The 10,194-nt window shown below is 53.1% G+C and overlaps 1 protein-coding gene and 1 long non-coding RNA gene across 2 annotated transcripts in view; one reads left to right on the plus strand and one right to left on the minus strand.

The window, feature by feature from the left end:
* Positions 1–1,836: 1,836 nt before the first annotated feature.
* On the minus strand, positions 1,837–8,561 carry LOC129496588 (uncharacterized). The gene is made up of 3 exons (XR_008661819.1): positions 7,630–8,561; positions 2,581–2,733; positions 1,837–2,012 (listed from the first exon to the last, which is right to left on the minus strand). It is a non-coding gene; the product is annotated as an uncharacterized LOC129496588 (long non-coding RNA).
* Positions 8,562–8,686: 125 nt separating this feature from the next.
* The window catches only part of BARX2 (BARX homeobox 2), a 74,580-nt gene continuing 73,072 nt past the window's right edge, over positions 8,687–10,194 (plus strand). Inside the window, exon 1 of the mRNA XM_055304686.1 lies at positions 8,687–9,100. Coding sequence (XP_055160661.1) covers positions 8,914–9,100 — 187 coding nt within the window. The 5' untranslated portion in view covers positions 8,687–8,913. The remainder of the gene's footprint in view (positions 9,101–10,194) is intronic.

Here is a 10,194-nt window from a genome sequence, read left to right on the forward strand (position 1 = left end):
TTTTTTTCCCCCTTACTAATTAATTGACAACCCTTAACAGCTAAGCTTTAGACATCTAACAAGTTATACACAAATATCAGCCTAAGAGAATGTGTACTCTGGAATATTCAGTGGGAGAGTGAGTCATCTCAGTCAATATAAAGTTTACATTATTCGGTTATAACAATAAGTATTTCTAATTGTCTATGGCTTAAAAAGACCTTCAAATAAATGTACAGAGAATAAAGCCATATATAATTGGACATGGGTAGATTAGCTGTACTTACTATTGCTCGAAATGTATATGGAAATATTTTCATCTAAGTGCATTTATTCAAGTAAGAGCTCACATTCTAATACAGATTTCTGAACTCAATCGTTCCATAGAACGTTTTGGATCAGAGGATTTTTTTTGTCCACGAGTGAGAACCTTCATGTGAAAGGAAAATGGGGTAATATGAGCAGATAGTTGGACTGGAATCCCAAAACGCTCCCTCCCTTTCTCTGAGTATTTGTTTTTTTCTTGGGCCTGTGTCTATGCGCTCCATAAAGATAATGATTCTAAATTCCAAACGTCCATTGAAGATATCATGTAAGAATCTGAAGAAATAAAAGAAGTGCATTATTTCTACTTTCTAGAGAAACACTCTGTGCAACGGTGGTTTAGATGAAAAGCTATACGCACCTACATGTGGTCATTCAAATCATGTGTCAGACTTCCTCAAAGTGGGGTCCCATGCTCACAGGGACGCTGGTAGGTTTCAGGGGGTAGTAAACGCTATTCTGTGATTTCTAGTTTTGCTACTTTTATTTCTCAGCATTTCGCCTGCACCAGTCTGCCCTCATTCTGGCGTGGTCCCAACCTTGAGAACATTGAATTCAAATGAGCACAGCATTGTCTCAGAAACGTGGCTAAGTCATCTTCAGACCCATAATATTTGGCCTGAAATTCTATCAGGACACCTCCCAGACCTTAACTTGATAAAAATCACAACCTCCTTCAGGAACTATGGACCGTATTCTGGTTTCAGAAGAGGAAACCAAAACCTTTTGAGCTGTATCCCCTTACTGTCTTCCCTGAGAAAACAATCCAGTGTTCTGCCTACAAAGGACTAATTTGACTAATTTTTTTTTCCCCTTCCTTGGCAGAACCTTTTATTGAACTGATTGAAATGACCAGATGTTTGGGCAGCTTATGTAGACATAATCTAAGAGGCTCAATAATTGACTTAAGTAAACGTATCAGGATGTGGATTGGCAATAGTATCGGGGATTCTCTGTGCTGTGATGCCTTCAAATCCCCTTTTAAAAGGCAGGCTGCTTATGTGATTGAAATGCACAGAGATTGGCACCACCTCATTCATATACTTCGGTAATTTACAGCCTATGGAGCTCTGAGCATCCCTGTAACTTTTGAAAATAAGCAAGGAAAAGCATTAGAGATCTATCGAGATTGTCCTTGAGCTGTGTCCTCGAAGGGAAATGAAATACTTCTCTGCATTAAAGTCTCCAGATGAAAAAAAATTGGAAGCAAAATTTCATTTGACTCAGATTATCTAAACAAACAAACAAACAAACTATGATGTTTGCTTTTTTCCTAGTTTCTGGGCGTTTTAGATGAGAGTGTTGAATACCAGAACTTTCCACATTGTTTTTTGTGTGATAATTTATCGAAGAGTCTTATTTTTATTATTTATTATGATTTTGCTTGAGCACATTTTGCTGTGCTGTAATCTCTACTGATAATAAAAGTATTCTCTGTGAATAGCTCACAGGGGCCAATTTTCTCTTGAAAGCCAATCATCGCAAGAAATATTTCAAATTAGAATTTATTTATTAGAAAAGGAAATTCTCCTGGCTGTCTCAGTTAGTTGAGCGTCAGACTCTTGATTTCCACTCAGGTCATGATCTGGGGTCCTGGGATCGAGCCCCATGTTGGGCTCTGCGCTCAGCATGGAGTCTGCTTAAGGATTTCTCTCCCTCTCCTCTGCCTCTTGCCCGACTTGTGCGTGCGTGCTCTCTCTTAAATAAATCTGTTGAAAAGAAAAAAGAAGAAAGGTGAGGATAGATTAAAAAAGAAGAAAAAAGAAGAGGAAACTGTCTATATGCCTTTCTGTGCACGAAAGCCTGCCAACCGAGGCTGAGCCCAGGACAGAAGTATCCTGCAACTGGCTGGGCCACTTGGCTCCATTTCCCCTCTTCTCCTGAGATGAAGGCTTTCTTTTGAATTTGTTTAGCCAACAAATCCTTTTTATTTTTTTAAAATTTTATTTATTTATTTTTTAACAAATCCTTTTTAAAAATTCCTCTTGCCCACCCATCTCTTCAATTCCTCTTAAAAAAAAAAAAAAGTTTGCAGCCTGTGCACCCAGGCAGGTGTGCGGAGGCCACCCTTTTGCTTAGATCTAGGTAGGTGCTTAGCGCCTGGGTGCGGGTTTTCTACAATCTCCTTCTTACGAATCCAGGGAGCAGAGAACATCACGTTCCCTATCGGGCACCCTGCACCCCGTGTTCTTAGTAAATGCTGTTCTGTCCCAGCTAATGGCAATCACACCGGCGGAGTTCTGCAACCATCCGAGGCTCTCAGGGCTGTTGTTTTACCTTCCTGTGTCCAGAAGGCTGACTGGCCGGCCAAGCCTCTCCCTGTGCCTGCTGACATGGGAGCCTCCTGTCTGTGCTAACAGGCGACACGAGTGCCCACCTGCTCCGTGCTGGTTCCCCAGAATCCTGCCTCTCCGGCCTGCAGACTGGCCCCTGAGAGAGGAAGATGACAAGTCATGAGAGACCCTGCTGAGGTCCTCCTAAGGTAAAACAGAGAGGAAAATATTTGACAAGATGATTTGAATGAGATGTCACCCAGTGGTTGCGGGATCATGGTATTTACTTATTTATTTAAGCAGACACCCCCCACCCCAAGCAACAAGTGTAACTGAGCCAGCGTCTTGTGATGTGCGGGGGAGAATGATTGACTCCTGCAGATGTGCTGGGGCTGTGGCGGGAGGCGCCAGATGTTAAGCAGCACTTGGGGACTCTTGGTGGCCAGGCCATCTCCTTTGTGGTTCACAGTAGTCACCCGCTCCGGCACCTCCTCCACTCTATTTCTCGCTTGATCTCAGCTTTTGAACGTGGAGCCCGAACCAATCCCAGTCGCATGTGAGACAGCAAAGGCCCTGACGCTTTCTGAAACTGCAGTTTTATTTTGTGATGGGTTTTGGGACCCAGTTGCTGCTTTTACTGAACTGAAGGTCAAGGTGGTGGGGGGACTGGGGTTGCGGTGGGGGGACTGGGGTTGCGGAAGCAAGAGCCTGGCACGCACGCTCATCCGTGGAAGCCTCCAGCAGACCTCCCAGTTGGCTGTCATCACCCACACGTGACTGTTGGAGACCAGAGGTCAGAGGAGTTACCAAGTGACTGGGTGGGGACGGCACCCCGACTGGCCTAGCCCAGGGGTTCCTTCTGCTGATGGCCAGTGCACTACTCCCCTGTGCACTGAGAAGCACCTTTTCTCTCTGCTTGTAGCTTCCCCCTTAGTGAAGGGTTAAAAATGTGAAAGCCAGGGATGCTCTAAACTTCCGTGTGTCTTTTCACCGCATCATGACGACGACGGGAGAGGTGACATTTTATTTTCCTGGCTATGTCCGTCAGCTGAGAGAGAATCGAGGCGCACAGGCTGTTGGCAGAAATAGGGCTGTTCAAGGTCAAGGATGACACCAGTAACAGAGGGACCGGACGAGCAAAACAAATGATTTTAATCTGTGTACCAAACGTCTCAAATTTTTGGAAACATTTGGTTGATTAACGGCATTTCCCCTCTGCATATGAATGTTCAGTGCTCTGGACGGCCAGCTATTGTCTTTGTTGATTTGCTCCCCCCCCCCCAGTTTAAGCTTTCCCTCCAGAAGGATGTTTTGAGAAAGGACAGAAGGACTTAGACCTTCCCAAACCCATTTGTCAAGTGGATTACATTTGTGCCCTCCCTTAAAAAGATGCTTTACACTGCAAGAGAACAGTTTTTGTAAATTAATATCATCATTACAAATAAGCTAGCCTCCTTGTCCACCCCCTTTGACTTCTTGCTGTTGCAAGGCTGCCCTGCTGGGCTCCACAGACAGCAGTGTGGGCATGGTCCTGGGGCCCGGGGGAATATTAACTTACAGTGCTTTCCCTACGTTGCTTTTACATGTCTGAAACTATTTCAAAACGTAGCAACCGAAATACAAGTCATTAAATACACTTTACTAGAATAGAAAAAGTTCTTTTGTCCCTTTCTCCTCTTTGGAGCAAAGATGGTTGGGAACGTACTTGGCAGGGCTGCTTCCGAATATCTGCGTTCATGCATAGCCAGAGATTGTAGAAGGAATAAACTAAACTAAAGCTGAGGTCACCGAGGGTTAGAGCCTACATGCAATTTAAATGTTGCCCTAGGATTTTAGTGTTTTTAAAATGAAAAAAAAATTATTTCTTAAGATTTTATTTATTTATTTATGAGAGACCCAGAGAGAGAGGCAGAGACACAGGCAGAGGGAGAAACAGGCTCCCTGATGTGGGACTCGATCCCAGGACTCCGGGATCACGCCCTGAACTGAAGGCAGATGTTCAACCATTGAGCCTCCCAGGTGCCCTCAAGCTCTAGGAGGTTTTTTTTTTTTTTTTTTTTTTTTTTAAGCTCTAGGAGTTTTAAAAGCCATTTTGGTTTATGGACGTCTGGGTGGCTCAGTTGGTTAAGCTTGGGACTCCTGGTTTCAGCTCAGGTCATGAAACAGAGCTCCGCATCGGGTTCTGCACCCCGGGGTTGGACACCATGCCCCATATGGGGCTCCAAGCTCAGCTCAGTGTGGAGTCTGCTTGAGATTCTGGATCTCCATCTCTTATGCCCATTCCCCCCACCCCACCGAAATAAATAAATAAATACATACATACTTTTTTTAAAGACCCCATTTTTATGAGCTCTAGTTGAGTGGAGATACTAGGTATGAGCTGAAGTAGAAAAGAGGGATTCCTTGGTTTCTGGCTTTCAGAGCCACCTGAGATTGTAAAGATGTCCTTCTCCCCTTCTTTCTGGCTGGGCTCTGTCCCTGGAATCAGGTGCCAGATGGAACGGGGGAGGGGAGCTGATTTCCTGGAGCCTCTTGGAGGGTATGAATTGCTCTCCCCTTCTGTGACTGCCCAAGTGTGCCCCAGCACAGACAGGCCTATTCCGCTCCGTGTGTGTTCCCCTGGCTGGGCACCCGGGGCAGAGACTGCCTGGGTGCCGTCACCAGAGGCTGGGAAGTGTCTGTGGGTCTCCAGCAGCTGGAAAAGGTTTGAGTCTCTTTGGCAGATGTTTGCTGTTCCAGCCACTTCATTAATGTTGGAAACTAAACCCCTGACTATTCCTGACCAAAGCCCCACTTTGTGATTGACAGCCGGGGTGTGCTTCCTCCCACAGAAGCCCTTTACAGTCTGAGGGAAGGAGGGAGCGAGTGAAAAGAGAGAAATGGGAGCAAAATGGGAATTGGGCGAGTTGCCATTGCTAGAAACCAAAAATATCAAGAGAGTGGCAAAGACTCATTTGAGGAGAAAGACAGATTCAGTGCAACAAATTAAGATTTGAAGTCCCATCATGTGCTTGGATCTTTTACACACGTGGAATGAGCTCAGCTTCCACGCATTCATTTTTTAAAAAGATTCTATTTATTTGTTTGTTTGTTTGTTTGTTTGTTTGTTTTAGAGGGAGAAAGGGCAGAGGGAGAGAGAGTCTCCAGAGGACTGGGACCTGAGCCCACTCCAGGCTGGATCTCACCCCTGAGATCATGATCTGAGCCGAAACCAAGAGTCCGACACTTCAGGGACTGCCTCCCCGCAGGTGCCCCTCATGCATTGATTTATTTATGACACACTTATTGAGAACCTACTATGTGCCCGGTGCTATGCTCCAGAACACACCAGGAGCTCATTGTCCCGCGGGTGAAATAAACTTGCAAAAGTTAGTGTAGTAAAGGAACCACTGGGCAGAGGTAGGAATCAGCAGCCTTGGGGAGGGGGCAACCTTTCTGAGCAGAGGTGACATTTGAGATGGGTCTGGAGCCAGCTTTTCAGGCTGGGAGGCAGGGAGGGATTGGGCTGTGGAGGGCATTCCCACGCGGGGAACAGCTTGTGTAGAGGCATGAATTACGAAAAGGCCAACCTCGTGAAGTAGTTAGGTATTAGGAGGAGCACTCATCAATGAAAAAAAAAATGAGTCTCAGCTTTGATTATAAGCGACAGAGAGCTCAAAGCTCCAGACTCCAGATCTGGGATCTCTCTCTCCGCGACACCTGGGGCGTGTGCCCTCAGGCCCCCTCTGAGAAAACTGGAAAAGGTGGAAAATCCCAGGAGTTGAATCCAAATTGCTCAGCTCTTTAAAACACCGCCGATTTCAAATCAAAGGACAGTCGGTCTCCCCGGGAGGGAGCGTGTGGGCCAGCCCAGGCCCGGGCCGAGCGCCCGAGCGAGCGGGGAGCAGCGGGCCGGCAGGTGACCCGGCTCTCGGCGCTCCCCCGCCGCGCGGCCCGCGGCCTCCCTCCCGGTGGCGGCGCCGGGGCGCAGGGACACGCGGGCGCGCCTCGGCTCCGAGTATGGAGGGAGGCAAGGAGGAGAGGAAGAGGAGAAGGGGCGAGGGAGGGAAGAGGAGAGCGGGGAGGAAGAGGGAAGCTGAGTTGGAAGATGGAGCGGAGAGGAGAGGAGAGAAGGGGCAGGTCGCAGGCGGAGGGGAGGCGGGAGCGCGGGCAGGAGCGGGGAAGGGACGCGCGGGGTCAGGCGCCCGGGAGCCCCAGCCACCGGGGAGGGAGGCCTGGAAGGAAGCAGAGGCGTGCAGCGGCAAAGGGCGGGCGGAGGCCGGGCCCGGGAGCGCCCGGCGGGACCCGACCCAGTCCACGCGGGGGGGGGGGGGGGCAGAGCCTCGAGGCCATCGCCCCGCGCCGCGGGCTCTCGATGGGTCCCGAGCCCGAGCACCCCGCTCCTCCGCCCCTCCAGCCCCCGACTCTCCGCGCAAAGGGCCGCGCGCCCCTGGGGCCGGTGCCCGGCTCGTGGCGCAGCAGGTCCCTGCCGCGCCCGCGCCCTGGAGACCCCTGGGGGCCCGCACCCGGCGGCGGGGACGGCTGGTCACCCGGCCTGGGGCGCGCCGGACACCTGGCCGCAGTCTTCGCGGGCCCCGGGGTCGCTGCGTGGGGTGGTGGTGGGGGGGACGGAGAATGAACAAAAACAACTTTAAATGGAGAGCAAGGGAGGAGCAGGCGCCCCGGCACACGTGGACGCGTCGCGGAGGGAGATCCGCAAAGTCGCACCGCGAGCCACGGCTGATACTGGGCTCCAACTCGGTTTATTGCTCTGCCTTCTCCAAGTGCCCCCTTATCGGTCCTCCAGGTGCGTCCCATCCGTCCGGCTGCAACCACCCCCGCCCAGGGCCGCGCGGCCTCTTGCCTCCGCGCAGCGAGCCCGCCGCGCCCCGGCCGCCTCCAGGTTCCCAGCCAGACGCCAGCGGCCCCACGGTCGTCCCGGCGCTCCGGCTCCCTCCTCGCCAGCGTTTGCCTCCCTGCCTGCCCCGCGCACAGCAGTTGGGAGACAAAGTCGTGGGAGACCGGGGCCGCCGGGCGGGGAGGCAGGGGACTGGGTGGGGGGCCCCGCGCTCACCAATCCAAGGGAGGGCAGCCCGGGTGCTCAGCGGCTTAGCGCCCGCCTTCAGCCCAGGGCGCCCAGGGCGCGATCCTGGAGACCCGGGATCGAGTCCCACGTCGGGCTCCCTGCATGGAGCCTGCTTCTCCCTCTGCCTGTGTCTCTGCCTCTCTCATGAATAAATAAATAAAATCTAAAAAGAAAGAAAAGAATTCCAATGGAACACACAAGTCCGTAGGGATACTGACTGCAACAGGCTCGCAGGTTGGGGGAGCGCAGGAGGAAGAAGGCAAGGCCCCCACCAAGTACGCGTCTTCGCGGCTCCCGAACCCCGAGCGCGGGCGCGGCCCCCGGAGGCCGGGAGTCGGCGGGACTCCTCCAGCGGGGTGACCCGCTGCGCTCGCCGGTCCTTGCGCGGCGAAAACGGCTTCTACGCGTTAAAACCTAAAAAACAAAAACAAACAAACAAACAAAACAAAACAAAAAAACGAACAACACACGCACACACAACAGAGGACGCACGCTCTGGGGGGCTTACTTTTTCATTTTTACGATTTATTATTGGGATAACGGTCGGGGCAGGGGGCATCGAGGGCTCGGGGTCCCGCGGGGGGCGCGGGCAAGTGTGCGGCTCCGCGCGGGCCGGGAGCGCAGCGGGGTCCGGGGGAGGCCGCGCGGGTCGTCGGCGAAGCCGGGGAGGGCGCGGGGGGCGGGGGGCGGAGACGCACGGGTCCTCGGGGCGCCTGGGCACGGACGCGGCTTCTTTCCAGCGGCGACCCGGCCGCGCCTGCCCCCCAGGCTGCGGGCGCGGCCCCGCCAGGAGGTGCGCGGGGTCGCGTCCCGGGGGAGCGGCGGGGGCGGCGCGCGCTCCCCTACGGCGCGCACCCCCGAGCGCGCACCCTGGGCGCACACACCTGGAGCGCGTCCCGGGAGGGGGGCGGGGAGGAGAGCCGAAGCGAGCGTCTTAAAATAGAGAGGCTGGCAGAGGAGCGCGAGACGCGGCGAGGCGGGAGGCGGGCGAGGCGGGCGCGAGGCGCGCAGGTCGGCGGCCGCTGGCACGGGCGGGGTGGGCGCCGCCGCCCCTCGGCGCGGCTCGGCCCGGGCCCCGCGGGAAGCGCGCGCCGAGTGACAGCTGCGCTGGCCCCGAAAGGCTCCGCGGGGATGCTGGCCCGCGGGTGGGTGTAGACGCGCGGCCGGCGCGCCCGGTGCCCGCTCCCCTCCGCGCGCCCCGGAGCCGGGGCCTGCCCCCGCGCGCGGCCCACGAGCGGGTCAGGCCCCCGGCCGCCGCGCCGCCCGCTCACCATGCACTGCCACGCCGAGCTGCGGCTCAGCTCGCCCGGCCAGCTCAAAGCAGCCAGGCGGCGCTACAAGACCTTCATGATCGACGAGATCCTCTCCAAGGAGACCTGCGACTACTTTGCGAAACTTTCCCTCTACTCCGTGTGCCCGTCGCTGGTCGTGCGCCCCAAGCCCCTGCATTCCTGCACCGGTGAGACGCGCCGTCGGGGTGCGGGGAGGGGAGAGGCTGGGGGGGCGGTCAGCGGGGCGCGGGGCGCGGGGCGCGGGGCTCCCTCCCCGGGGCCGGGGCACTGGAGGCGGCGGCGGGGACCCCGGGGGCGCTCCCGCTCCCCTGCGCAGCCCTGGTTTCCGCGCAGAAAGTTGCAACACTTGCCCGGGTTCAGCGCCCAGCTCGCGGTTGCAGAAAGCGGGGGTGCAGCTCCCCTCGAGCCAGCGCGCCCGACCTGGCCTTGCCCCCTCTGGGGAGCCTGCAGGCCCCTCGTCGTATCCCCCAGGTTCTCGACCGAATCCCGAAATCATTGAACTTTTCACTTGAAAGGCTCTGTCCCTCTGGGGCGGCGGCTCTGGAATCCGTCGCCTTGCGGGCGAAGCAGAGGAGGTCACCCCCTTTTGTTTTAAGTGGCTGAAAAAACAACAGTTACAACAATAAAAACATTCTTCCCGTCTGGTTTTCTCTATCCGCGAGGGCCGAAGACGGCTGGGGAAAGATCAACATTTAATAAACACACTGAGAAAGTCCTAGGTTTATGTGGAAAGTAAATCCAGAGGTTTTTGTTTTTTTGTTTTGTTTTTTTTTTTTTTAAGCTTTGAGTGCGTTAAGAGAAGCTCCAAGTTTCAAAGTGCCCGGGCTTTGGAAGGATTAAGGCTATTGAGAAGCAGGTATAGGTAAGAAAAAAAAAAAGTTGAAGCAATTTTTATCAAAAATAAGTTATCAGCTGTGCTTTCAACTAAAGTTAAAAATTCAAAAAAAAATTCAGTATTTCCAACTAAAAGAAACTTTGAGGTTATGTTTGTTGCACGCGTGCCCTGAAATAAATAATTTTGTTACGACTTAGGTTGAAAAAGTAGAGTGAAGAGCTAGCAGTGTTTTTTTTTAAAAAAGATATTTTTTAGAAGCTTTCAGCCAGAAGCTTCTGGTGCACAGTGCTTAGAATCCTCTATTTTCTTTTGGTTTGAGGTTGTCCGTGGAGCAATCAGTGAATAATATATGTAAATACAGCAAAGTTCTTTTGAAACCAAGTTGTTTCCACATGTATTTGCTTACAAATTAAATACAATATTCAG

Source organism: Nyctereutes procyonoides, unplaced genomic scaffold, assembly GCF_905146905.1.
Source record: "Nyctereutes procyonoides isolate TBG_1078 unplaced genomic scaffold, NYPRO_anot_genome, whole genome shotgun sequence".
NCBI classification, from domain to species: domain Eukaryota; kingdom Metazoa; phylum Chordata; class Mammalia; order Carnivora; family Canidae; genus Nyctereutes; species Nyctereutes procyonoides.